General features: G+C 47.9%; 13 protein-coding genes across 13 annotated transcripts; 9 read left to right on the forward strand and 4 right to left on the reverse strand.

Annotated features, from left to right (window-relative positions):
- Positions 1-420: 420 nt before the first annotated feature.
- TREMEDRAFT_58766 (uncharacterized protein) lies at positions 421-1,176 on the forward strand (the record flags this gene model as incomplete). Its single annotated transcript, XM_007001331.1, has 1 exon — positions 421-1,176. The coding sequence occupies one exon, from the start codon at positions 421-423 to the stop codon at positions 1,174-1,176; it is 756 nt and encodes a 251-aa protein (XP_007001393.1).
- A 555-nt stretch (positions 1,177-1,731) lies between these two features.
- TREMEDRAFT_58767 (uncharacterized protein) lies at positions 1,732-2,358 on the forward strand (the record flags this gene model as incomplete). Its single annotated transcript, XM_007001332.1, has 2 exons — positions 1,732-2,175; positions 2,203-2,358. The coding sequence occupies 2 exons, from the start codon at positions 1,732-1,734 to the stop codon at positions 2,356-2,358; spliced, it is 600 nt and encodes a 199-aa protein (XP_007001394.1).
- A 781-nt stretch (positions 2,359-3,139) lies between these two features.
- TREMEDRAFT_58768 (uncharacterized protein) lies at positions 3,140-3,772 on the forward strand (the record flags this gene model as incomplete). Its single annotated transcript, XM_007001333.1, has 1 exon — positions 3,140-3,772. The coding sequence occupies one exon, from the start codon at positions 3,140-3,142 to the stop codon at positions 3,770-3,772; it is 633 nt and encodes a 210-aa protein (XP_007001395.1).
- A 958-nt stretch (positions 3,773-4,730) lies between these two features.
- Positions 4,731-5,285, forward strand: TREMEDRAFT_58769 (uncharacterized protein; the record flags this gene model as incomplete). The annotated part of the gene is made up of 1 exon (XM_007001334.1): positions 4,731-5,285. One exon carries the CDS (start codon positions 4,731-4,733, stop codon positions 5,283-5,285), a length of 555 nt encoding a protein of 184 aa, XP_007001396.1.
- A 1,869-nt stretch (positions 5,286-7,154) lies between these two features.
- Positions 7,155-7,826, forward strand: TREMEDRAFT_58770 (uncharacterized protein; the record flags this gene model as incomplete). Its single annotated transcript, XM_007001335.1, has 1 exon — positions 7,155-7,826. The coding sequence occupies one exon, from the start codon at positions 7,155-7,157 to the stop codon at positions 7,824-7,826; it is 672 nt and encodes a 223-aa protein (XP_007001397.1).
- Positions 7,827-8,876: 1,050 nt separating this feature from the next.
- On the reverse strand, positions 8,877-10,471 carry TREMEDRAFT_72815 (uncharacterized protein). The gene is made up of 9 exons (XM_007002086.1): positions 10,302-10,471; positions 10,088-10,221; positions 9,934-9,992; positions 9,855-9,888; positions 9,741-9,814; positions 9,522-9,696; positions 9,346-9,480; positions 9,091-9,297; positions 8,877-8,918 (listed from the first exon to the last, which is right to left on the reverse strand). Exons 1-8 carry the CDS (start codon positions 10,402-10,404, stop codon positions 9,094-9,096), a joined length of 918 nt encoding a protein of 305 aa, XP_007002148.1. The 5' UTR covers positions 10,405-10,471; the 3' UTR covers positions 8,877-8,918; positions 9,091-9,093.
- A 168-nt stretch (positions 10,472-10,639) lies between these two features.
- On the forward strand, positions 10,640-12,380 carry TREMEDRAFT_41856 (uncharacterized protein). Its single transcript, XM_007000901.1, has 9 exons — positions 10,640-10,788; positions 10,872-10,910; positions 10,956-11,055; positions 11,129-11,221; positions 11,410-11,729; positions 11,838-11,876; positions 11,921-12,002; positions 12,050-12,127; positions 12,189-12,380. Exons 1-9 carry the CDS (start codon positions 10,697-10,699, stop codon positions 12,258-12,260), a joined length of 915 nt encoding a protein of 304 aa, XP_007000963.1. The 5' UTR covers positions 10,640-10,696; the 3' UTR covers positions 12,261-12,380.
- A 426-nt stretch (positions 12,381-12,806) lies between these two features.
- Positions 12,807-16,022, reverse strand: TREMEDRAFT_12051 (uncharacterized protein; the record flags this gene model as incomplete). Its single annotated transcript, XM_007000337.1, has 15 exons — positions 12,807-12,883; positions 12,935-13,553; positions 13,597-13,692; positions 13,734-13,825; positions 13,874-13,926; positions 13,968-14,221; positions 14,268-14,399; positions 14,449-14,560; positions 14,604-14,698; positions 14,741-14,932; positions 14,977-15,220; positions 15,266-15,407; positions 15,451-15,648; positions 15,691-15,887; positions 15,931-16,022. Coding segments are annotated over 15 exons (2,595 nt in total), but the record flags the coding sequence as incomplete, so codon positions are not given.
- Positions 16,023-18,074: 2,052 nt separating this feature from the next.
- TREMEDRAFT_26939 (uncharacterized protein) lies at positions 18,075-19,184 on the forward strand (the record flags this gene model as incomplete). The annotated part of the gene is made up of 3 exons (XM_007000751.1): positions 18,075-18,356; positions 18,570-18,764; positions 19,098-19,184. 3 exons carry the CDS (start codon positions 18,075-18,077, stop codon positions 19,182-19,184), a joined length of 564 nt encoding a protein of 187 aa, XP_007000813.1.
- A 762-nt stretch (positions 19,185-19,946) lies between these two features.
- On the forward strand, positions 19,947-21,244 carry TREMEDRAFT_25018 (uncharacterized protein; the record flags this gene model as incomplete). The annotated part of the gene is made up of 5 exons (XM_007000507.1): positions 19,947-20,090; positions 20,383-20,451; positions 20,668-20,767; positions 20,991-21,026; positions 21,069-21,244. The coding sequence occupies 5 exons, from the start codon at positions 19,947-19,949 to the stop codon at positions 21,242-21,244; spliced, it is 525 nt and encodes a 174-aa protein (XP_007000569.1).
- Positions 21,245-21,326: 82 nt separating this feature from the next.
- On the reverse strand, positions 21,327-22,959 carry TREMEDRAFT_36807 (uncharacterized protein). Its single transcript, XM_007000784.1, has 6 exons — positions 22,776-22,959; positions 22,458-22,650; positions 22,239-22,261; positions 22,108-22,189; positions 21,836-22,003; positions 21,327-21,686 (listed from the first exon to the last, which is right to left on the reverse strand). The coding sequence occupies exons 1-6, from the start codon at positions 22,837-22,839 to the stop codon at positions 21,416-21,418; spliced, it is 801 nt and encodes a 266-aa protein (XP_007000846.1). The 5' UTR covers positions 22,840-22,959; the 3' UTR covers positions 21,327-21,415.
- Positions 22,960-23,369: 410 nt separating this feature from the next.
- Positions 23,370-23,965, forward strand: TREMEDRAFT_24317 (uncharacterized protein; the record flags this gene model as incomplete). The annotated part of the gene is made up of 3 exons (XM_007000422.1): positions 23,370-23,492; positions 23,569-23,718; positions 23,855-23,965. The coding sequence occupies 3 exons, from the start codon at positions 23,370-23,372 to the stop codon at positions 23,963-23,965; spliced, it is 384 nt and encodes a 127-aa protein (XP_007000484.1).
- Positions 23,966-24,098: 133 nt separating this feature from the next.
- TREMEDRAFT_25419 (uncharacterized protein) lies at positions 24,099-26,108 on the reverse strand (the record flags this gene model as incomplete). Its single annotated transcript, XM_007000564.1, has 5 exons — positions 24,099-24,400; positions 24,632-24,856; positions 25,041-25,149; positions 25,425-25,639; positions 26,012-26,108. 5 exons carry the CDS (start codon positions 26,106-26,108, stop codon positions 24,099-24,101), a joined length of 948 nt encoding a protein of 315 aa, XP_007000626.1.
- Positions 26,109-26,154: the final 46 nt, after the last annotated feature.

The following is a 26,154-nucleotide window of genomic DNA, read 5'->3' on the forward strand; positions in this document are numbered from 1 at the left end:
CCGGAGTAGATCACACAAGACCGTTGTTGGTATTCTCCTCTTGACTAAGACTGCTTTGACAAGCTTTCCATTCACCCTCCTTGATCCCAAAGTAGAAGGTCATTTCTCACTTGTATCATGTCAGTTTGAGTATCATAACACGCAGTCCTGATACGTTCACTCATTCATGATACACGTGTGTGATGGTGCCCCAAATCTCCGACTTGTCGTCTGAAAAGGAATCACTCACTCCTTTATCTACTATCTCACATCTGACGGTCAAGCCATTCATGTGGACCACGCCTTCGAATAACAACCCGTGTTTTGTCATATCACCTGACCGTTCTAGATCTGCTCGGAAAGTGCTTATATACTTGACTCGGCATTTCAATCTTATTCAACAACTCACTTGCTCAAGGAATCCCAATCACAAAGAACATCATGTCTGAATCCATTGATACCTTCGACTTTACCGAGATATATGAAGCTCGCGGACTCACTTCTTCCAACGCGAAGTCCCGCCTCACCACACAATTCCCCGAGACTTCCTCTTACTCTCCTTCACATTTGAACAACGAAGCTGACAGTGAAAGCGAAAATGACATCAAGGATATGAAACAGGACGACAATGTCAGCGACAACGCTCTCTACAACAACGACAAGAACATCGACGACGACGATGACGACACATCAGCTGGCTCTGGCTCATATATGAATCAATCTGATCAAGACAATGAACCTGAAGTTGGACATGAAGAAATGGAAGACTTTGAAGATCCGGAGGAATTAGAAAGGGCACTAGACACACCATCATCCTTCATCTCGGAAACTTCCTTTGAGAGGGAGGATGACAGCAGTCATGAATCTGCTGTTACAGGTGTCTACCGACGATCCGACTATGATAGCTACAAGTACAATAGCAATGATTTCAACAGTAGCAGCAGACCCCCGCCCCTTGATAACCTAATCCATCACCATCTTGATTCTCTTCGGGAAAAATTTGGCAATTACTTCGAATACACCAAACTAGCACCGGACCGAGACTATAGAGAAAGTCGCCAAGCATATCTCATAACATGTCGACGGAGTGGGGACAGTGTCATCACTAACAAGTCTGCAGAGGTTGTCTACCTCTCCTCGGAGGAAAAAGATAGTGAGGGGGAAGAGGAGAACAGGAGGTGGTATGAATCTTCCTGAAAGGAAATCTTACAAGTTTCATCATTAGTCATAGATGACACATGAAGTAGATGAGTGAAACGGTGATGATGAAACTGGGAGATAAGACACTTACACCTCGGTCGTGTCAAAACACTCCGATGAGCATTTTCTTTGTCATCGGCAGGTTACTCTATCTTTCATCCGAGGAGGTCGAGACTTATTCACTCATTGATCCTTTGAACGACCTGACACGACTGATTCTTCTGAGTTTTACTCATTCGATTGCATGTTATCAAAATCATGTCATCCTTTATCATTTTGAGTGTTGCGTGTAACATGTCTTATGATGCCTTCATTAGTATGCACAGCAATGGCGTGATTGAGAAAGGAAATGAGTCCGCTTAAAAACCTCTCTGATTGGCCTTCTGTGTGTCAGCATGTCGCCTGAACAGGCTATAAATATCAGATAGACAACTTCCCTCTTGTCTCTTTCAATTCACTCACACATTCAACCTTACAGATTCACATCAACCCCAACTAGTTTTGATATTCATCTAGAGAACTAGTTTTGATATTCATCTAGAGATACACATCATGGCGGACAACAATGACTTCCCTCCCTCTTCCCAGATGAATGAGACCAAGGACGATTATCCTCCTTCCTCTCATTCTCGTGACACAGCTGAAAGCTCTCAAGACATTCCCACAGGAATCAATGAAATCCATCCCACTGAAGGTGCCAACCCAGAGCATACTACAGGGAGTCATAACACCGATCACTCTGACACAAATGGCTTGCATTACTGTGGTGGTCTGTATTGTGCAGGACACAATGAAGAAGAATGGACGGAGATCCAACATCCATCACAAGCTTTCCCTGGCACTTCTGGTGGTTTTGACCCAACTTCAAGACCTGATTACGTACCAGGAGAAACTTCATCCGCTCAAAATCAGTCTCCGTATGCCACATCTGGTAGGGTGTGGATAAATCCTGCAATGGCGGCTAATCCTCAGTTGACTTCCATGTTGATGACTGCTGTCAGTCAAATCATGATGACAGGTGAGGTTTCCACTAGTTCTCCTTTCTATGTGGTAAGCGTTCCTAAAGACGGGAGGTCTCGCACTCATTTTGGCGCTGAGCAAACTGGAGAAGACACCAATGATGAGACTGAAAAAAGTGAAGAGGATGATAAAGCGGATGATGAGGATGCCAAGGTGTAACACTGGTATGGAGTGCTGGACGGATCATTCTGTCACCGCGTGGAGAGAAGTATGATTGAGTTGAAGTATGATAGGTGGCATTTATTAGTCAATGATTAATCTCTGAGATGTGAGATAATCTGCATGAGACTCACACGGAATCAGCATCTAACCTGCCTGAGATCTGAGTGACCGGTCATTGTACTGGAAGTTGAATGTCATCAGTCTTCAATGAACCAGGGATTAACCCTTTCTGCAGAAGACAGGACATCATGGGCCGTTGGATTCTTTGATTCCATCTATGTTGCCCCCAACATCCCGTTTTTGCCACGCTTATGATCAAGCAGGACTGACTGAATGTGGCGATGTGGCACTGTTAGGGTCCCAGCCGGCATTTCCCTCGTCATCGGCGGGTTGCTCTTTATTGTTCCGAGGAGGTTGATACACGTTTGCTCATTGATCCTTTGAAGAACATGACACATCAGATCCTTCTGACTTCTGCCGCACTTGATAACATACTGCTACTATCATGTCATCCTTTATTGTCCTGAGTATTCCCTGTATTACGTCTTATCACACCTTCATTAGTATGCACAGCAATGGTGCAATTGAGAAAGGAAATGAGTCTCCTTGAGCATTTCCCTTGTCAGCCTTTTGCGTGTTACCACATAATCAGTTGCCTGAACAGGCTATAAATACTAGATAGACAACTTCCCTCTTGTCTTTCATTCATTCACACATCCGACCTCACAGATTTACATCAACCCCAGCCAATATATATCTTCATCTAAAGCTACACATCATGGCGGACAACAACGACTTCCCTCCCTCTTCCCAAATGGATGAGACCAAGGACAATTATCCTCCTTTCTCTCGTTCTCGTGATACAGCTGCAACCTCTCAAGACGTTCCCACAGGGATCAATGAAACCAATCCCACTGAAGGTGCCCAGCCAGAGCATACTACAGAGAGTCATAACGCCGATCACTCTGACACAAATGGCTTGCGTTCCTGCGGTGGTCTGTTCTGTCAAGGACACAGTGAAGAAGAATTGAGGAACTGGGATAGCCTATATGGAGGTGGACCGCAAGCTTACGCTGACGCCTATCGTCGAGGTGCCTCCACTTCTAGACCCGATTCGGGTTCAGGAGAAAGGTCAGAGACTCGAAATCCAAATCCGTATGCCCCAGCTGGTACATTTTCCAGAGGTCCCTCATTCCTCACACCTCAGCTGTTTGGGCTGTTGATGACCCTTTCCAACCAAATGCAAACAGCCGGTGGGTCCCAGAATGATCAACCTTTCTACTTGGTACGCATTGGGGACACAAGGTCTCGCAGTCAATTTGACGCAGAGCAAACTGGAGAAAACACCAATGAAGAGACTGAGAGAGAGGAACAGGATGATCAAGCAGATGATGATGACACCAAAGTGTAACACTGGGATGGAGTGCTGACTGAATCATATTCAGTTACCACTTGGAGAGAAAGATAATCTAGTTGAAGTATGATAGGTGTCATTTATCAGTTAGTGATTAATCTCTGAGATGTGAGATAATCTGCATGAGACTCGCACGGAATCAGCATCTGACCTATTGACTCTCTATGAGGTCCGGGCTGAGCTCCGAGTGACAAGTGATTGTACTGTAGAGTACTGCAAGTCAACTTACATCAGTGTCAAATGAACCAGGAGATGCCTCTCTCTCTGGAAGACAGGTTCTCATAGGTCCATTGGATCATATGTTTTCCATCTGCGTGGCACCCAACTTCTCAGTTATGCTACACTTACAGTATGACCCACCCATCCGAGCAGAACTGAATGTGGTGACGTGGACAATGTGGCACTCCCCTGTATGTAAACGCCAATTGGCACTTGCCATCCTTATCAGCCGACTTCCTCTCTGGATACATGGGTGAGAGAGCTCCTTAACGTGAAACACGACCATGACAATGGGAATGATGTATGGTATTGCTTCCGGATGACGAGTTGATCAAACAACTGAGGTCATTAGGTGTGAGGTCAAGCATGGTGTACTCTGCTTTCATCCAGGATGAACGTTTCAATCTCTTGTGATGTTTCAGCATCACGTCCCAATTCGCTTACGCCCATCATCATAGTGATGATATCTCTCTTTTCAGATGTCTGAAAGATGTCTCATCTACGATCGATCCTCGCTTATCTCTGCTATTCGATCCCCGCTTCGACAACGGAGCAACCCGCTCCCTTTCTGTAGCCTCGCTTGTCGGCATCTGTCTGTCCACGCTGATTGAGTAGATATACCGTGCTCATATCTTTCACTCCCTCAACAACAATCATCTACAACCAACAAGCTATCATATAGACCATAATACACCCGCTCTCCCCACACACAAACAACAGCTAAACATAACACATCATGTCAGACAACAACAACACCTTCCGTTCCTCCCAAGCAGAAGAAAGCTATAAAAGCTCTCAACCATCATCTCCAGCAGATCAGCCGGGGTCCCAGTCGTACGGGTTCTCCTACTCCCCACGATCCGCTAACGACCACCCAGCTGGTGGTGCCCCGGACAATGATACTACACATCAGTCTAGAACAGAGGGAAGCCGTCTGACTTTCTGCGGACCAGGCTGTCCAGGACATGATGAGGAAGAGTACAACTCCCTCAGATCTTTTGCTCTTGAACTGAGATCATCACTGGGACCCGCAGGTTCTATGTTGATGCTTGCCGCCCTCAGTGCACTCAGCAACGGGGTCATACCATCTCAATACTTGGCCCCGGAAGCGAACTTGGAGAGAGATGCAGAGAGTGAATCCAATGACTACAAGGATCAGGAGGAGGAAGACAAGGAGGAGGAGGATCACGAGACGGTTGAGGAACAGACAGAGACCAAGTTCACCCTCAACACAACTCACGGGACGCAGGAGCACAAGGATGAGGGTGACAATGATGATCAAACCCGCTGAGCGCTTGTAGCTCTTACATGTTAACAGCTATGCAAAAGTGGGAATCCCCCGATTGCATCCGTGCTGGTTGTACTATTTCCAACACTCCCCCTCAAGCAGTACGGATGCTAAGTACCACAGGGTGGACTCGAACCCTGGACTTTTTTGTCACGAACTACGTCGTGACACCTCGATTACTCCACCAACAATGACCCTCCTTTGGCCATCAAAACCCCATCACGCCTTAACCTCTTTACTCTACACGTAACTCAGGACTTCTGAGACCAAGTACGGCGAAGTTAGACGGGGTTAGGCTAAGTAGGGACAATGGGAGCAGAAGTACGGCGATGTTAGGCGGGGTTGGGCTAAGTAGGGACAATGGGAGCAGAAGTGCGGCGATGTTAGGCGGAGTTAGGCTAAGTAGGGACAATGGGAGCAGAAGTGCGGCGATGTTAGGCGGAGTTAGTCGAAGGAGGAAGAGGATGGCCGAGGGCTCGGGGAAGTTGGACGAAGTGCGTTGAAGTACGTCAAAGCGCGAGAGGGTTGGATGAACGTCTAGGAGGAGTAGATAATATTAGCTGAGAAGATCGCTGAAGTTCTTCAGCGATCCTTGATTGTTGTCAGTAGTAAAAGACAGATAGAGATAGCTATAAATCAAGATACATCGCCATCAGTAGATCAAAACCCTAGTTAGAGTAACTACGCCGAAGTACGCCGTAGTTACACCCCTTTCGACGTCTGCGCCCTCCTGGTTGGGTGAGACATCGACTCAGAGAGTGAAGTTAGCCGAGGTTCGTCGACCGTCGGTCTATTAAGAAGTAGTTGTTCGACGGCCGTGACATTTTTCCTGCATCACTCCCCCTGCTTGGCTGTCCCTTCCTCGTACACAGAGGTAGGCTCCGACTGTTAATCTGTTAACAGCTATGCAAAAGTGGGAATCCCCCGATTGCATCCGTGCTGGTTGTACTATTTCCAACATTACATACTTTCCGAAGTGATTTGCTTTGTCATAATGATGAGTGATGTGATGATTGTGTCGAGATTGTGCTTGAAGTTGCAGCAAACTCTCCTGTGATCTATCATGGATGACCTGATGTACTGTAGGGCGGGAGACGAATGACATGACAATCTCAAGTGGTGTGTTCTAGTGATAACATCCTGATAAGTTCAGTTTGCAGATACTCGGACACGATCCACACATCGTGTCACGAGCCGTCGTAACATGAAGGTTGAGCTAAGCAAGAGAAGCAAAGTCTAAGAAAGATGACAGGTTATTTCAACCAGTAATTGGTGATTGTAGACATGACCGGTTGATACAGCTTCTTGTTCAGTGGGAACATGGCGTACTACTATACAACCGGATGCTGGTATGTCACGGTTTGTGACACACTGTAGGAAGGTATTGTTCTTCCAAGCCGAGATCAGTTGACATGATTTCTTGCCAGAGAACATCATAGCGACACGGTACATTCACAGTGTATGCAATGCTCTCTAGTGTGAGGTATGGGTGAAGCACTGGTTTTGAAAGCCTCATAAAGGCCTTCAGGAGGTTTGAGATCACCCCAGAAATTCTCTTCCAAGAACCTCTCATTTGGGAGGAGTGGCTGCTGTAGTTACTACCTTCCCGCCTTCTGATATCATCTCCTTTCAAACCGCTTGTGTATCATTTCCTTTCATATGCCAAAACGTGTCACGACTCGCATCACATCAATAGTGCCCATGATCAATGGATCTCCCATGTATCATCATCTGAGAGATGAATTTCATATCAGATACTGTAGAGAAAGATCTTGACCTATCTTTATCTCTGACTCTGCTATCAATTTTGTTTTCCTCACTCCTCATTGCCAAGTTTTGATTAATCACACACATCTTCACCTTCTTGCTATCATGTCATATAATAACTCCTCTACATCCACCTCACAAAGACCATCTGATTGGCCTCTAACCCAAGAAGCCACAGAAGCTCTGAAGAAAGCAAACTCCCTTACCTTGGGTCTTACACTGCCTCCTGACACTCAAGATCCTGAGTATCCTGTCAATCAAATTTCCGAGCAGACCATCCTCTCTCATTCCGATTTTCCCGGCTGGTTGACGGTTTCTGCATCGCACGGATCCATGAATGGTCTTGGCGCGGGTGAAGATTACTCATTCAACGTGCCAAAGGGCTACCGACCCGTGACCTCTGTACAGAGATACCAGAATTGGAATGGTGAACATGTTCTCCCTTGTCACCTTGACTCCTTCAACGAGAAAGAGACAGGTTATCTGGAAGCATTTGTCCACACCATGGGATTGGTCCCTATTGGTGGTCCCGTGCAGTCGTCGGACTCTGGGAGAGGGGAGCACAATACTAATCTCCCATTTGGGGAAGAGACAGATGAAGATACAGAGGATGGTGAGGAAGATCAGGAGATCATGTCTATTGGGAGCAATGTGGAAATGGATGAGGAAGAGAAAGAAGTCGGAGAGAATAATGGAGAGGATGACAATGTGCTGGCGTGGGGTAATGTGCGTGGGGAAGAAGTGGGTAGGGCTGTCAATTACTTCCACAAGATTTGAGTGATTCCCCTGCGTCAAAGTTGTTATTGGGAGGGTTTTTGTATTAGCATTCTCTGTTTGTAGGTCTCATGGATGGTATTTGTGACTGATGTGGTCGTAGCGACCCACCTTGATATCACATGTCCGTGACCCTCGGGGCAACGTCTCAACACGCATCGCTGATTGCGAATACATCTTGATTTCCTTTCATCACGTAAGCTTGGCTGCTCATTAGGCAAGAAGTCGTCTTATAGATGAAACGTTATGAAACGATGACAGATCGCACATGTCGTTCACTCCATTCTTGACATCGCTACCTCTCCTTTGAGTCCACTGATGAAGCGTGTACCACGTCGTCTCCGACTCCGCATGTAATAAGAAGCCTTGTCTTGATCGGAGTCTGTCGTATCTATTTGGCCGCAGTATAAGTAATCACGTTTGGCGCCCATCTCTTCATCGACAAATTCACCTTAATCCCCTCCAACACTATACAGTACATCACTTCCACAATGTCAGAAGATCAACAAACATACCAAGGCCAGCCAAAACCAAACACCTCTGACGCCACATTCAGTAAAGCTGATTCCAAATACGTCGATCCCGCAGCCACGGCTCAGACACATGTCAGTGTTAGGGTTGATACTACGGAGACCTTGACTCAAGAAGAAGAGATAGACTCGGATGGAGAGAAGTCAGGCAAAGGGTGGTACTCGGACTCGGATGAGGATCCATACACAGATGCTGTTGGGAGACAGGGAACATTTGCAAAGGGACAGTTCACCAAGTTGAAAGCACAAGACATGAACTGGTCATCAGACGAAGAAGCAGAAGGCAGTGGAGAGGAAGATGTTGAGGATGATGATGACGATGATCGCTTTTACGATGCGAATGAGCAACAGGAAGATGAGGACACTATCGATAAGGATACTCTCAACGTTGTCGCCCAGACGGAGACCACGAAGACGACAGAAACGGTGTCTTTCAGGAGACAGTGAGTGTAAGCTTGTTGTTCATGGTCGGCCAACGTAGTCTCAGGCTTGGCTCTTCAGCTTGTGAGTAATGAGATCATGGATGTGCTTTGTGTTACATGCATTCATTGAGCTGCGGATATTTCTGTGAATCAGCGATGACCTGAAGGTACATACAAGACCGATGCTCAGAGACGCCCACGAGCGTATGATGTGGTGCGCCCAAGTCAATCCCCATGAAACGGTAAGACTGGTGCCAACATTTCTCTCATCATTCAATCGGTTGGAAGAAAGTTCAGAGGACTAAGAAAACTCACCAATCATGAGTCGACGTCCATACCTTCCTCGCCACCGGGTCCGGCACCGACCGGTACAGGATGAGGCTCTATACCTGGCTGTTCTTTCCCGGCGCCTGACGTGATCTTCACATCCTCTTTCACAATGAGGGATCTGATGTTCTCCTTAACCCATGCTGTGGTGCCTCTGCGGAACTTGTAGTTTCTTGATTTCACGCCTCGCTCGTTCTTCTCATCAGCATACTTTCGAGCACGGGATCTATATTCTTCACTCACCGGCATCTCATAGTTCCGTAAAGTCTCACATCCGGCCTTTGTAATGATAGATACATCGACGTTCGATCCGGATCCGAGATCGTTAAATATACCGGCGCGGATGGCACGTGCCACCAAGGCGACAGCCTCTTCCCTCTGAAAGCGTCAGATAAGTCTCAGGAACGGTCGGAACTCACCTTGAGATACGGCTTGTAGGCGCTCTCAAACACCGCCATGGCAGCCAAGGATCCAGAACCCATGGTGACGTACGGAAGTTTATCCGTAGACCCGTGAGCGTGGATGGTGAAAAGGTGAGAACCGGTAGAGTCAACACCTCCTAGAACGAGATGAGCACCGACATGACCCTGATATCTATCTCGTCAGAGGCCGAACGTCTCAGAGGGAGGATAAGTTACCGGAAGAGATATTGCTTCAACATTGTCATGGCGGTGACCACTCGAACTGGTCTGCCCTGAGAAAGGGCGTGGAGCTGGACGTGAGCTCAGCAATCGGGAGCAAGCGTTACTTACCTCAAGATTGGATGAGATGAGATTGGTGACGAATCTCCTGATCAGCAGGGGAGAGCAGCTAAGTCAACTGAGAGCTCACTCGGTATCGGCTGCAGTACCAGCACCACAGCATCGTATCATAGGAGTTAGGTAGTGAATCTGGTTCGTCAGCGACCTCCTCATCGCACAAGAAACATTATAGACAAAAGGGCAGTCACGAAGACGAATCAGGTTAGGGACGAGATATGACTGACCTTTTCACAGTTCTTGTCCGCCACGATATCACCAGCTGTAGCTCTTGTGTCTGCACCTAAGCAGACACCTTCCTCTTCCTCAGAGTCTCCTCCACCGAATTTCAGACCGACGATGGTGGTACCAGTAGAAGTAGCTGCTTATCAGCAGCTGTCATCTCCCTTGAAGAACGAACTGATCGAACCATGTCAAAGACAAGGATGAAAGTCAACGCACCCTTTGGAAGTCCATTCATATGTTGTCCAAGGAACTGATTACGGGCATAGTTGGAGAAATCAAAGCCAATAGCTTCCTCTTGAGGTTGTATCTGGACGGTCATGTTGAGATATCAGACTCTCCCAAAGTGAGTGACAGTGTTGAGAAGGAAATAGTGAGAGGAATGTGGTTGAGAGAAAGCTCAGCGTCAGACGCGCGGCCCATTGAAAGTAGCATGACGTGGCTACTCCCACGTGGTCGCGGAATCAATGATATCGGGACTCTGGTCAGTGACGGCATCGGTCGCGCGCAACCTGCCCTGTTCACACAGATACAGTAGGAGTCTCATAAGGACCATCATCTCATTGCTCCTCTTGTCTTTTTGCTACACCTAGACCCATACGGCAGACACAGAAATGCAATCGTGGAAAAACTTTCAAGCTAGTCTCCCAGCTGTGGACGTTTCGGCAGTCTCTAAGAATCTGAGGACTACCGTCCAAGCTACTCGGTACGTCATCGCATTAGCCGCCTTATCCTTGGTCCCTGTTACATTTTCTATTTGCATAGCTGTGGAACAGGACTGATCGTCAGTGAGAGACTGGGGAATGTAGGACCTGATGGTATCACCGAGTGAGTCTTGTGTTCATATCAGATGAAGCATGGTTGACGAGGAAGATTGCCAGCGGAATACAAGCAACTTGAATCTCGCGTTGATGCTTTGCGAGATGTGCATACCAAGTTTTTGAAAGTTACTAAAGTGTACGAAACCGAATCTGTGAGTTTTGCATTATTGCTGCGCCTGGATGTTTATCATGGGTTGTGATGTGAGGGCGTAGCTGAGAAGACAGTACGACTATCCTTCTGATATCACCGAGAGTGTACAGGATATGGGTAGTCAAGCCGCTTCTGTCTGGGCTACGTTCGCCAGCAAGAACCTCAAGGTGGGTTCAAATTCTCATACTTTGTCTCATCTACCATTCTTCACACTCGCATACCTCTCAGAGACTTGATACGATTCTATGACCGCACCGGTAGTCTGATAATGCGATCCTCCACCATGATTTCGTCTACTGTCGCATTCACGAGACACGTCATACGCTAAAACGTGGTGGTAGCTTACACGATGCAGAATTCCAATCTACCCATCCCAGGAACTCACGTAGCACCCAAAGGTCCTCAACCTCCCAAGACCCTTGCCCATGCTCAATCTCGCGCTGCCAAAGCCGGTGCTGCGGAACTAGGTGCCGACGACAGGCTGGGCGTAGCTCTCGGCGTCTATGGGGTAGCCATGGAGAAAGTTGGTGATGCTCGTTTGGCACAAGACAACCTTATCGCCGATCGATTTATCACCCCTTGGCAGGCGACTTTGTCGACGTCGATTGGATTAGCTATGAAAGCCCGAGCGAATGTCAAAGCTGCTAGACTTGAGTTGGACAGTGCTAGGTCTGCGTGAGTGCCTCCCTTCCTTTCCCCGACATAGCATATCCTCGTTGCCTTTCCGAACCGCTAACCGCTGCCTGCTGTTCGGAATAAGAAAGAGCCTTGCTAAACAATCAGTCTAAAGACTGCTGCCCCGGCCAAACAAGAACAAGCCAGGTTGGTTCATTTCTATCATCCTCTGGATATTGGCTGACCGATAGACTTCACGTTGAAGAGGCAGAAGACAAGTTGGTGCAAAGCACGGAGACTGCTATCGGACTCATGAAGGCTGTTCTTGAGAATGTCAGTCAACTCAAGTCCCAAATCGCTTCAAGTAGCTGATTGCACAGCCCGAGCCAATCCAGAATCTCTCATCTCTCGTGAAGGCGCAACTGATCTATTTCTCCACTGCCGCAGAAACTTTGTCTGTGAGTTTCTCAGTCAATGAGGGATACATGAGAGCATCACGGACGTGATACTGATGGACAGGGTATCCAAGGGGAGATCGAAGAGGCCGCCACCGCTGCCGAGGGGGAGTACAGGACTGTCCGGGGTGCTTGAGTCGAGGCAGTGTAGCGGTCTGACTGGAGCTAGTCCGTTGTATGCAGACCCTGCTGGATCTTCGTCGGGATGAGAGAATCATGATACTTCTATTTGCGATGAATGGTAATGACTGGTTTCAACATGATTTTTTGATGATCGTCCAAAGGAGGAAGCTTGGAAACGTATAAAGCATATGCTATGTAATGCATGAGCCGAGTATGCACAGGTAGGGTAAAGCAGGAGAAAGAACTACACTGCAACTGGGGTAAAAGCATGAGTATGGTTTATGAATTGATGTCCCAGGCATATGAACATGTGTGAAGCTGTGTGGTAAAGTGTCGTAAACGATGTGAGTTTCTCCAAGATGTCGGTTTCTACATCCACCATGCCTGTCTATCAGCTGTGGGCGACCTTCGTTCATGAGCTTACACTATCTTCAATGTCGGGGTTCTTCCGCAGAAGGGTCTGCACCTTGAGAATGTCGAGATCCGATCCACCACCTCGCCCGCGCATCGTTCCTGTTGTGCTCGGTGGTGCAGGGTAAGCTTTACCCCTGTCACCATCCCCAGATGACTCGGACGGAGCTGTCGTCGAACCGCCGCGTTCATGCACTATAATCCTAGCCTTCTGACATACAAGGTCTGGCAGTCAATTCTCATAGCGACTTGTTGGTACTCAGAAGCCCAACTCACCGGCGATGTAGCAAACGGGTACGAGTGACACGCTCTTGGTGCATCGACTGAATGAATGACAGAGATTGTATACGAGTTGTTGCAATTCATCGGGGGTCATGCCGAGTTCGTCCAAGAGACAGACGTAGTGGGTGGGTCGAGCCGTACCAGCTCGTGACGAATGAGCTTGGAGGAAAAAGTCGAAGACAAATGGATGTGTTACCGAACGGTCCACCACCAGTCCACTCGGAAGGTTGCCGGTCTTGTCGATATCCAGCTCGCTGCCAAAGAATCGGGTATTATGACGCTTCGCACAGATGCAGACCAAAATACGAGCGCGATACCCACGTTGAAGACGCTCGCATGCTTGATGTACGGCGTGATGTTCGTACTGGAGAGTCGCCGCATACTGCCCTTCAGAGACCCCATCGCGGAAGATCAGAATACGTTCAGGATATTCTCCGTTTCTGTCCTTGAAGATGCGCAGGTGGTTCACTACCATATCGGCGAGATCACAAATGATCTCGCCGCGTCCTCGTTGAAGACGAATTTGGGGCGTGAACGCATCGCAATCCGGATTTGTGGTCGCGATCGAGCAGGCAACGGAAGGAGCGTTGTCTAAGCCGGGTTTGATTGGTGGCTGCGTGTCAATAGAGATTTGCAGTCTCGATAAGCTCACTCACATGACCAACATCAGCACCAAGTAACATCGTTCTACCATGCACCATGCCGGGAAGTTGATTGAAAGGAATACGGTGAGTGATCCCACCCAGCTTGCTCTGAGAGTCAGTCGAGGTTCAAAGATGAGAGGATTACTCACTTGAATCTTCATCACCAAATTTTCAGTGTACGCTTCGATACCACGATGAGTACGGATCTTCGCAGCTTGCATGCACTGAGTTGGCACTGGAGCTGGCTTTTAGACAGGATGCCGCCGATCTGAGTAAAGGAACAACATACCTTTCAGATCCACAAATGAGCTCTTTTTGATGGCTTCATACAGCCATGCATCCCTGGAATGAGCTGGGCTAATCAAGATATGAGACCCACTTACTTGCCCGGAAGTATAACGCAGATCAGTTGTGGATTGCGTTTTCCAGCTCTGTAAGCATCCCTTGCCGCTTCTTGTAGAGCTTCTAGTCGGCGAGCTTCGTTAAATGGATTGATGGGGCCTATGCAAGGAGGATGTCGATTTTCGACCTCCACGCCATGGGCCTCGAGGACGTCGATCAGATACTGAATATAGCGACGCATCGGGTCCTCGTCCAGAAATTTATCGAACGAGATGAAGGCCCATGCTTTCAGGGGCTCTCTTCCATTTAGCACAAACTACGTACGTCAGCGATAGACGGACGATGAAGCAGCAACTCGCCTTTTTGGCACGGAGACTCCATTCTCCACCTTCGGGGCGCACGTCCACATTGGCATACTTCACTGAAGGTGCAGCCAGAACTCGCGCTTTGAGCTCTACCATCTGTTTGTTTACCTGGTGTACATCAACCAGAGCTCAGGTAGACTACGCAAGGACGACTAACTTGCAAGCCCCAGGCCGAAATCTTCTCTTGTTTCTCATAGGCAAGGTCAACTCGCCATTGTTGTATCTTCGCCGCTCTTTCTCGAGGCTTCACCGCACTGATGCGTATCATTCTGTTAATCAGATCCGGACAACACTTGCCAAGGGATAGCTGACTCTGCCGTTTGATCAGGAGTGAGCTTCATCGCCGCCACGGAGTTCCACTCAGCCAGCTCGACGAATTCGAAGGGAATGAAAGATTTCTTCCCATACTACTCGGTAAGCCGACATCTCCTTAGGCTCTGTTTGCTCACCTGTATGCAAGGTAGCCTGGGCCTGGTGATTGTAGCCTGATAGTAGTCTCTGAAATACTGCGGAAGGGAAAGTACTTGATCTTGACCCCGCCCGTCTTTGCTCTGCATGGAGAAGGTGATACGCTCGGCGCTTTGCAATGTGACAGACATGACGGTGTGGAGACGGCTACTGTGTCGATGTGTTACTCGAAACTAGGTATCAGCCTGCAGCATGCGCACGTAAGCCAAACAATCACCTTGGCACCTCGGAGTGTGTCCTTAAGCCTCTTGATCTCCATCTCGTTGAGTTCGGTGATCTCAGGAGTGCTCTGTACGCCACCGTAGTATCCTCCAGGCGGTGGGTTGCGCCCCCTCTCTCCACCCATACCGCGACCAATGAGTTTGGGGAGCAGCTGCAGGAGTGGACCAGAGTCCAGAAAGGCGGAGAAGCCAATGTCCAGATTTAACAGAGGGCGCCCTGAGCTTGAATAACAGAATGATCTGAAGTCATGATTTGCTCTCTGACTGTGATGATAGTGGACTTACTGCATGAAGCCACGGGCGACGATGGCCCCGTGAGAGATGGCCACAGCTTGCTCGATGGTGAAGAATCGATTGCCAGAGGCACCACACTGGGCGTAGGTGCGACTGGGATGATCCCTCATCAGGACGTTCACAGCCATGACACCTGATTTCGTGAGCTGAGTCTTTCACGCAGGAGAAAGCTTCACCTGTCAGTACTTGTTCTTCATTGCTTGGCGCTCCTTCATCCGCCCTACAGTACTTCATCACTAATTCGAGATCGATGATCGCGACGTGGCGGACCTTGACCTTCCACCTTTTCATCTCTTCATCGGAAGACGAGTCATTTCGACTACGCTGAACGACAGCATCATGGGTAATGGCAGTAGTAAAAGTGTGGGTCACATCTAATCCGTCAGCGTTCAAGACTTTTGTGATTTTTCACTCACCTCGCGGGATCGGGAACTCGATCGGAGTAAACGCATTCTTACGTCCATCAAACGCACATGTCTTGAATCCGGGGGTCCAATCCGAATTCGCGCAAACTTGCTCGACCACCAGCTGCTCCCAAACGGTCCTCATGAGACTTTTGGGCTTCTTTTGATTCGTTACTGGGACCGCGGGATCGATTTCGATGTCATAGTGACTGTTGTCAAACGAGGATCGCCAAAGCGTAAAACCTAACTCACTGAATGACACGACCTTTACCTCCCAATGCCCTGACTTGATAGAAATTTGCCAGTATAGATAGCTGCCGGCCGTTGGTGCCATAACCTGGCCTAACGACAAAGCTGGTGAGCCGGAGTTTGGATAAGATTTCGGTCGTGACTGACAGTCGCTGGGTCATTTGGCTTGAAACACTGGGTGAAGCATCCACCCGGCTGACGAGGTCTCTCTGTCCTGACACAGGCACGCGAGTCGGGATGATACCTCTCTGTTCACTCGGAATTTCGTAGAAGGGGACGGGATGACTGGGTGTACGTGTAGAGGTGTACGACCCTTGTAGTCGGTCGATCAGCGGGGAGCCGTAGCCGGCGGGTTGACCTTCATCAGGCATGTTCGCCGTGTCAGTGAGGTTCATTTGATCGACCTCAGAGGTACGAGGGAGGGGCAGATCTTGAGTGGGGTGACGGACGGAGGTTTGTGGTCTGGGTATACGCAAATTGCTATCACGGAAACGTGAAGAAGCATCCTGTGCAAGCGAACCATCAACCGTCTCCTCGGAACCAGTGTGTGAGACGCGGCGGGTGTACTGGGTTGGAGCAAACGGAGTTGTAGCTGACAAATGACGAGAGTGCCGGTTGAAAGAGGAAGTGACTGATACAGGTGTATCATCGTCGATCAGCTCAATGCTAGCTGTTCGGATGTGGGAAGGGGTGTCGATGAGGGTCTGATTGACTTTGGGAGGTATCCTTGGGCGTGGTGATCGGGACCTCATGGGCGGATCCGACGTAGTGGTAGTCAAAAGGCGACCTGGCTCGACATCGACGTTCACCTGATCAAACTCAGCGCAATGCAAGACGGCTTACATCTAACTCACCTCTGAGTGATGTCGACGCTGGTACCGTTCTTCGCCGCCTCTGTTCACTTGTGAGCGACGAGGTTGAGAAGAGTCATATTCTTGTTGAAGATAGGACGTCTCTTGATCGAGGTCTGTGAAATCGCTTTGGGCATATTCACGTGGATAAGGCATGTCGAAGGCGGTGTAGATCTGGCGTGTGAGTGGTTCAGTGGTGAGAAAATGGGGACTTGTGATTGGACGATGAAAACAGCTAGCACGGGTGTCACGGGAAATCGCAATGGGAGCGTTTCTCAGCAGGAAAGAGTCGGAGGGTAAGGAGATACCACCGGGCAGACGATGGATCAGAAGTAAGAATGAGATTTGTCACATAGAAAATGCTCTGGCAAAGCGGATCATGACGGACAAGTCAGATGAGCGGAGAAGAGAGACGAGTGCGAGAAGACAGCAAGACGGATGGATCACCCATAACAGATCAGTAGTTAGCATCGGGAGGCCAGATATGTGTGAGAAGGGGTGCAAGCACGATTAGGAATATTGTCTCACGACCAGAGGAGAGGCATTCTTCATCCAATCAGTATAGCGGAAATTAGTCCAGATTGAGTGACAAGCGCCCATTGAGAAGGATGGACGGCACTCACCTGGAATACCACTTGGTAGTGTTTACTGTGACAAATGGTATGTTCAGGATATATGGCAATGCCGACAAGGTTGCTGGCAGAAAAGAGACGATTGAGAGATGGAGGAGAACGGAAAGAGAAAGAGGAAGAGAAGGAAAGAAAGAAAGTTACGAGGGTGAGAGAATGGAGACAGGGCCCGAGCGCGAGGGTGAGAAGAGGTCTGAGCGTGCAGGTCGCCATCGACGCTAGCGGCTAGCAATATGGCAACAAGGACACGCGTAGGTGGGCTTCATGGCTTCAAGGATTCCTGGACGGACTGACAGGGGTAAATGGAACATGGAATACTCACGCATGTCAGTCGAGGCCGTAGGTCAAGCTGTATGGTAAATGACTAGAACCGTGAAATGAGAAAAGAACACCAATGTTTTGATAGACTTCTGTCCGTGGTTTCCAGTGTTTGCTGGGAGCCTGTGCTGATCGTGAGCGGAGTTCGCGGACTATCTCCGTCCCGCCCTTTACCCCCTTACTCTTGGCCAGGTGCGTTTCAGTCAACATTCCATTGGCCAACATCGAATAAGCATCTCTTCTTTTCTTCCCAGTGCTCCTCTTCGACGTATCTCTGAGCTGTTCAATCACATACTTGGGTATACCATATCGATTCCACCTCTGAAGACGTCTCGAGCACCATCTCATCATGTCTGCCCAAGGATGGGAAGTCCGACATTCCAACTCGCGTAAGCTACCTTATTTCTACAACTCTCAAACGGGAGTTAGCATGTGGGAAGCTCCTCCCGGTCTTACTCAAGATCAAATCTATGCTATGCCAGGGGCGAAAGAAAATCTTCCTCCTAGAACAGCTCCTGGAGCCCCACAAGGTGCTCCACCTGCAAAAGATGGTGGCAAACCAGGAGAAATGAAGGCGAGTCATATACTTGCCAAACATGCGGGCAGTAGGAGACCGAGCAGTTGGCGTCAGGTGAGTATCATTCAGTATGCCACTCTTTCATCGATATACATTATCTTAACGGTGTTAAAGCCTGTTTCAGGACCTTTGAGCTGTTTCAGGGATTGCCAGACCGTTGCAATCCTTGCTCGTCAAGCCAGAATGATCATGTGAGAAGGGGTAATGTCGAGGGGCTTCAGAATCAGAATGAAGAAATTTTAAGAAATGGACTTACTGACATGTAAGGAAAAAATCACACGATCCCTTCCCCAAGCTCGACAAGAAATCGCCAACTACATCATCCACCTTAAATCCCTTCCTCCTGATCAACTTCCACAGGCATTTGCAGAGATTGCCAGTACACAAAGCGATTGTTCGTCAGCGAGGACTGGGGGAAATCTGGGATGGTTTGGGAGAGGTCAAATGCAAAAGTCGTTCGAGGTGAGTTTGCGAAATCTTATGGTAAAATTTATTCCTTCCCATTTAGCATATTGCAATAACTACTGGCCTTCCACCCCTTTCATTCATCCGTTCACTATGAACCGATGCTCATTCAAGTCGACCCATGTCTATCTATTCCTTGTCTGCCAATTGGGTTCTCTGTTACTCGTTCACTACTAATCTTTCCTGTCCCCTTGATCTACCAACTGGCGGGTCTAACCACCCAACTCCCTCTAAAAACGGACCAGTCTGCGAACTGGGAAAGATAACTTGGTGATGGTATCATTCCCCTCATGGCGGTGAATACGTAGGAGATGTATGACTTATCATCAGGACGCCACTTACGCTCTTCAAATCGGTCAGCTGAGCGACATCATCGAATCTGACTCTGGAGTGCATGTCATTCTCCGCACGGGGTGAGGGATGGAATTGTAATATATTGTTCACTGAGTCTGCGAGTCGCGCTTGACTGATTGATGTGGATGACGAAGAATAGACAAAAAAAGAAGGATAGTAGAACAACATGCATGTGTGTATAATACGTTTCACTGTGGTATACTTCGTCAACGTCTTCATGATCATATTGTGTTGAGTGACTAAGTGTATCGAGTACGAGTACATGGGTATAAGGGAAGGGTGACGGCTGTCTGTGAATCAGTGAAAGTCTGGTATCAATATTTAGCTCACTCGAGGATGACAAATCACATCTTAGCTTTATCTTGTCCTGGTCCTCCCCCAATAGAAGCAGGATGAATCTTACTAACATCCACCACCACCTCCTTCTCCTTTAGATCCTTCGTGCTGAGACCTTGATCAACGGATGTGACATGTTCTCTTCGTTGTTCTGACGGAAGTGACCATATAGCCGCAGGATGAATTTGAGAGATTGGGAACGTCTTCTTCGTTCCGATGATATCATTCCCTATGATGGTAGGACGTTTGTCTTGAGGAATCATCATCAATTATCATATGAAAGTGTTGGTACATATGTCCATCTTTGAAGATCGAAGACCAGATTGCAATTGACAGAGGGTTTTCCCACGGTAGTATTGGATCCTCCAAGTTACGTAAACAATCGTAGGAGGCGACTGCTTTCTCAATCAGCCAAACACACAACCTTCCAATCCTTGCACAACTTAGCATAATTTGAGCACTGAAGGTCAACAAACTTGACATTCCATCATGTCACAATTCACCACCGTGCAAACTTCACCTCATAAGCCTTCTGTGGGCTCTGCAGATTTTGGTGGATTGGCAGTGAACAAAAGATTAAGAAAAGAATTGATGACTTTGATGGTACGTTCTTCCCTTCTCTTCACCTTCATCGTACATATAGATGTCACTGTCGTACTCTATATTCAAAGAAGGATTTCTAGACCTTGATAGAGGATAGCTTGAGATTGCGAGGGTGGTGAGCTAGAGCTGATGAATAGACAAGTCCGACTTCCGGGATCGTATGTCTCCTTACTGTCCCTCGTACCAAAGTCACTCTGTCAGATATTTGACGTCTACCGCAAACGTCAATCACGGGTCAGCCGAGACGTATTTGGTCCTATTCCAAGATCTCACTCATGAACGATAGACGTTCTTCAGCTCAAGTGGATAGCTTACGGAACAGTCTGCTTTTCCCGAAAGCGAGAATAATCTCTTTAAATGGCTTGGAACTTTGACAGGACCAGAAGGGACAGTAAGTTTCACCGCTGTATACTCTGTCCCACCTAACTTCGCTGAACCCTTTCCCCATCTTCTTTGTCTTTGACTACATGTGACTAGAGGAGAATGAAAGATATGGCCATTCTATAGTAAAGTCGTCGCAAAAGTGGTTTCATGATAATGCCACTTGACAAGATAATGGCGATGCGGAATGTAGGATAGAGCCTTCAGGGTGACAGCTGAATCATAGGTGTACGCCGGACTGACTTTCCGATTATCTCTATCGTTCCCTTCGGAGTATCCTTACAAGCCTCCAGTAATACGCTTCGAGACGCCATGTTATCATCCCAGTAAGTATCATGTTCATTCTTCTCCTCCGTTTCATGTGACATCAACAATTCTTATCAATCGCCATGCCGAAGGCCTGCTTCGCGACCTCTGAGCTGGCCGCGGCTGGGAACTCTTCCTGCCACCATGCCCCAACTCCGTAGCAATTTGGAAAACGGCGCCTGTATCACCACAGCAAATTCCACAAGTTACCAGCCAGCAACGCAGATAGCAAGCTGATCTCAGACGTGGCGCTGAAAACCGGTGACATTTGTCTCGACAGTCAGTTATTCTTCCTTGGATCTCCCATCGCTGACATTCCAGTCTTACAGGACAAATGGTCTGCTGTTTATTCCGTTCATACCATCCTCGTCTCTCTCCAAAGTCTCCTAGGAGACCCAAACAACTCTAGTCCTCTCAATGTCGAAGCCAGTCAATCTTGGGCTGACCAAACGGGTGAGTTCGTGCCAGGTCTGACAACTTCGCTGAATCACTGGTGACTGACCGACAGCGTTCAAAGAACGGGTCTTGACCAACTATCGACCTCTATGATATCTCATCTTGAATGTATATTTGTACTCGTAGTATCTCATTTCGGATGCATCCTGTTTGAGTGTATATTTTGATGACCGAAACCGAATATTCCAATACTTGACTCGCTACATAAAAGTCTAGGGCCTTCTAGGTGCAGGACCGGCAGCAGCCCCTGCGCCTGCGGCAGGTCCAGGTTGAGGACCTTGACCCACTGCCATCCCTCCCCAACTGGACAAAAGACGTTTGACTGTGGCCCACGCGTTTTCGACGGCCTGACCTTTCCCAGCGACGAAGCCATCAACTCGAGTGGAAACAGCAGTGACGGCTTCTCGGGTGAAGGGAGAGGCGTGATATCGGAAACGGATGAAGTGCGCTACAAAGATTGGTGCGATGAGAGATGTGCGGAATCTATCGAGGTCAGCGCTGTGGCGTGCTTCACGTATACACCTTCGTAACACGCGCGACTCATGGGACTTTTGCTGATTCAGTTCATTTCCGAATGATGGATAATGTACCGTGGGTAGTCTATGAAAGTGAAAAAAGAAAGAAACACCCACGTCAAAGCACCAACGATGACACGAGCTAAAATGGCCAATTCAGCATACGCGACAAATCGCATAGCTCGGTCGTAGTTCGACTTGACCCAGATCTGAATTTTTCTGCCCGTTGCTTCCAGTAACGCAGGAGGCGGACGAGGTTGCCCAGCTTGCGCGGGTGGAGGAGCCCTGACATGAGCATAGCCTCAGATCCTAGTTGACATCACTACGCGAGAGTGTACAGTTCTGGAATGTGGGGGAATCAGAGACTAGGCCAGAGCGCCAATACTCACGGTACGAATTTTGGGATGATATTAGTCCGTAGGAAAGTAAGACAATGAAATGTAGAAAAGGTCGCAAATGGTAAAACCGAGACTGGAATTTGATCAGCGAAGAGTTCAATAGGTGCGATACAAAGACATACTGTTGATAGGTTTTGAGATCCACCTATCTCGTCAGCGTTCGACTTCATCAACACGAGACCACTTCATCCGTGAAGCTCAAGCTTGTTGACCGCCCAGTACATGCTATCATCATTCTAATGCCGTCTAGAGAGCTGGCGGAACCTGAAGAACCAGAAATGAGATAGACAAGACGGGGTTGAGGACGTCTAGAGGGATGAAGGAGTGAACTGAACCCTCACCAATAAAGTGCCAAAACGGCATATTGCACATTCTCATCGACAAACGCTCTTCGTATCCAAGGTTGTGTCAATTGAGGTTTCCCCAGAGTCTTCAAGACCACAATAGCGTAAGACATGAGTGCACCGGAATAACCGATTTTGTAGATTGTGGTAGGTGTGGGACGGAAGAATAATGTTTGCAGCAGTATGTATACTGTCGAGTTAATCATCATCCTCCCTTTCTTCATGAATCATTTTACTGCAGTATATTGCCACCCAAAAGCGAAAGATTGTCCTCGTGGGTAGAGTAACGAAGGAGCGAAATAGATGTCAACTCACACGAACAACTCAACATCAACCCGTGACCTAAAGCCCAGAGATAATGGGGATCTACAGCAGGCATAGTGGCTATCTCTCTGTTTGGGATTCACTCGCTATAAGAGTACGTTATTTAGAAGTGTCTGATGAGGGAAAGTAGGATGAGCAAAGAGAAAGAATTATACAGCGACAGATGGAAAGTAAGTATGCAATTGGGTGAGGGAGGGAGGACGACGATGACGCAACTAAGCCGCGTGGGTGAAAATCGCCGGTGGCAACTCGTGGCGTGTGGCACTTCTCCTGCTTCCCTTCTGGACAATCTTGTACAAAAAAAGGTAAGTAGATGACGACTGGCTGCATGACCGGCGAGCACAGTGTCAAAAGACGTAGGAGGGTAAAAAGACATGGCGGGGGAACTCCTAAAACCAGGAGTCATTGTCAAGACTCCAATGAAAAGTTCCTTTCCGAGTCGACTCCTACCTCTCTCTCAAACCACATCCTTTCATTTTTTGAAACGCTTTCGAACGCTTGCAAAATGACGCAGTACAAGCTACCTCTACCTTACGATTGTAGTACAGTTCAGTTGAGTCTTTCTCCATCAGGAGAGTTGGAGTCATGTCGAAAATCAATAACCTTCCGTCACAGGTGGACATCCTCCGATCTAACAAAGCGGCGAAGAAAGGCCCTGGAGCAAGTGGGATCAATGATACCATAACGGTATGGCCCAAACCTGAATTTGTGAGTTATTCATTCTCTTTCACCTCCCAGCTATCGTCCCCTGGGTGATCTAGGAGCAGTTCAAGCTGATGCTTAGGGCCCCGGAACGACGATAGATAACATTACAAAAGAAGGAAAGACAGCGGACGAATTTATCCTGCCGGCAGGATCCATGTTCCCTCTTGGTTGTGCTATACCCGCCCATACCGTTCTACGCTATGGAATGTACTTTCCTCCAGGTACAATGGTCAGTACCTGTTCTTTCCTTCTTTCCCTCCTAGTCTTACATATCCTTCAGTTACGGATCTCTGTGTCTGCTGGAAATCAAGGAGCTTAGAGCGACTACAGCATTAATCAAGGGAGTCAACTCGCTGATGAGATAGTTTCCTGATGGTGTTCTCGTTCCCATTCATGCCCGATTCGTATCCGTACAACCTATCGAAACGGACAAAGAGGGAGCTCCTACCATTGAACCTCAATGCGTAATCCAATAAACCTTTCTTCGATATCTTGACTCCTTTCTCGATCCACCGAACAGTCCAAGCAAAACAAGAATTCTTCCAAACCAATACATTGCATGTTCAGCCAAGATCCCAAATTCTCTTCTTCATTGAATCAACACTTGCCTTACGCCGCTTCTTTGGTCATACGGATTGGTATGGCCCCTTCACATTCCCAATCCACACCATAAATCTCTCCAGTCATTGCGCAGACGAAATACAATCGATTGCGATCTTCAGGGGTGCTACCGAAAATACAGTTCGTTACGGTTGCCGGTCCGGGTCCAACGGTGGGCATAACAATACGAGCTTTGGGTAGACCATGGGGATCTACAACAAATATACAGGCGAGGGAAGGATGACAGATGAAAAGATTTCCTTTCACGTCGACTGTCATTCCATCGGGTCCGGCAGTGCCGAATGATGAGACTAAAGTTAGCGTTGCGTAAATTGTGAACAGCGACTATACTACGTTTCATTACCCCTTTAGAACAGTTTCTTGCTCGCGTCCAAAAGTCTCTTATCTCTGTACGGAGCAATGTAAGACGCAATTTTTCCAACAACAACCTGGAAGAGTCACAGTGACTTACACGACGATTGTTGAGAAAGAGAGATGTTGAAGGACAATGTTGAGGGGAGGTGATAAACTTTACGGCTCACAAAATTTGTTCACTTTTGTTGTTGTTCCATCAGGATGTAATGGACAACGCCAGACCGAGTTCTCTCTAGTCATAGCGACATACAAAGCACGTTCGTCCGGAGTGAGAACAAGACCATTCGGACTGGGTCCATTACTGAGCAGAGTGTCGAGTCTACCTTCAGGTGAAAGACGGTAGACACTTCCTGTGGGGTCTGACATGCCTGTTTGACCTTGATCTGTGAAGTCTGATCATCAGTACGAGCTAGCAGGGAGATGAGTTGAACCTGTAGAGAACACGAGCAGAGATCTTCATAGATTTCACCTGTCACTCATGATCCACCGGTTTATCATTGCTTCCAAAGTCATCACAGGGCAGTAGACGGAGGAAGAGCGAGAGAAGTGGAGAGGAAAATGAAAGACGGAACCCACATAGATCTCCGGTAGAGGAGAAAATGAGGTCGTTGACACCTTTCCAGCCTTCCATGTTCCGTCGGGTTATTAATTTCGAGATTTTTCCATTTGAGGGGTCTAATAGTAACTGGAAAGTAAGCAACCGGAGATCAGATATAGCTCTACTCCGAGGCCGCCATCAGAAGGTGTGCCTTTGTAGACCTCAAGAAAAGGAGGCGTAGTCCTGGGGTCTGACTCGAATCGGTACGTACAACGGGGAAATGAGGAAAAACGTCGGGGGAGTGGATGCATGAACTGCATGCGGAGCTGGAGACTAAGGAGAGAAAACGATACGAGTACATGAAGTTCTGTTTAAAGATAAAAAGATAACAAAAGTAGTCGGTAAAGATCCAACCAACTCACCACACCCTCCTTATAATCCGCAACAGCCAGCATGCCATCTTCCCTCACTGCCAAACCATTAGGTTCACCTTCCCATTGACTAATTTTCGTCCATTTTTTAGATTTGAGTTGGTATTTCAACACTTGACCATAAGGTACGTCGACCACGAATATATTACCTTGAGGGTCTGTTGTTATTCCTTCAAGGAAGATAGATGGCGATCTGCCTGTACTCGCTGGATTGTCAGCTGATTCAATCAATTCGCTTGATCCCGTTCCACTTCCATCTTCCTGAGTGATCTATATTCCAAAGTGTACCTCCATCTTGATGTCGTGCTCTCAATATGATGGTCTTGTATTTGTGCAGTACTCGTACTCCCCAATGTCATTGTTCGGACTTGTAGCTCGGCTGTCTGTAGGTATTCACCTCAACTTCCTACAACCGGCCTAGCTGCCAGGACGCAGGACGCAGCAAATCATCTCATTTCTGAGTTTTCGGTGAGAGATATATATAGACCCGACGATTACGGAGAGAGAGAAAGACGTATTTCTCATGAAACTCTTACCAACTTTTGATGGTTTGGAAAAGAAGGGAGGCGGAAACTCACGATGCAACCATTCTGTTTCTGTCGTGGCATATAATTCTTGTGGTACAGTAGCTACAAGTTCTGCTGTGAGAGTAGGAGGAGGAGCAAAGAAGTTCATCTTGCGACTTGAGATATGATGCTCTTGTCTTCAATGATTATCCGTC

This window comes from Tremella mesenterica (genome assembly GCF_000271645.1).
Source record: "Tremella mesenterica DSM 1558 unplaced genomic scaffold TREMEscaffold_1, whole genome shotgun sequence".
NCBI classification, from domain to species: Eukaryota; Fungi; Basidiomycota; class Tremellomycetes; order Tremellales; family Tremellaceae; genus Tremella; species Tremella mesenterica.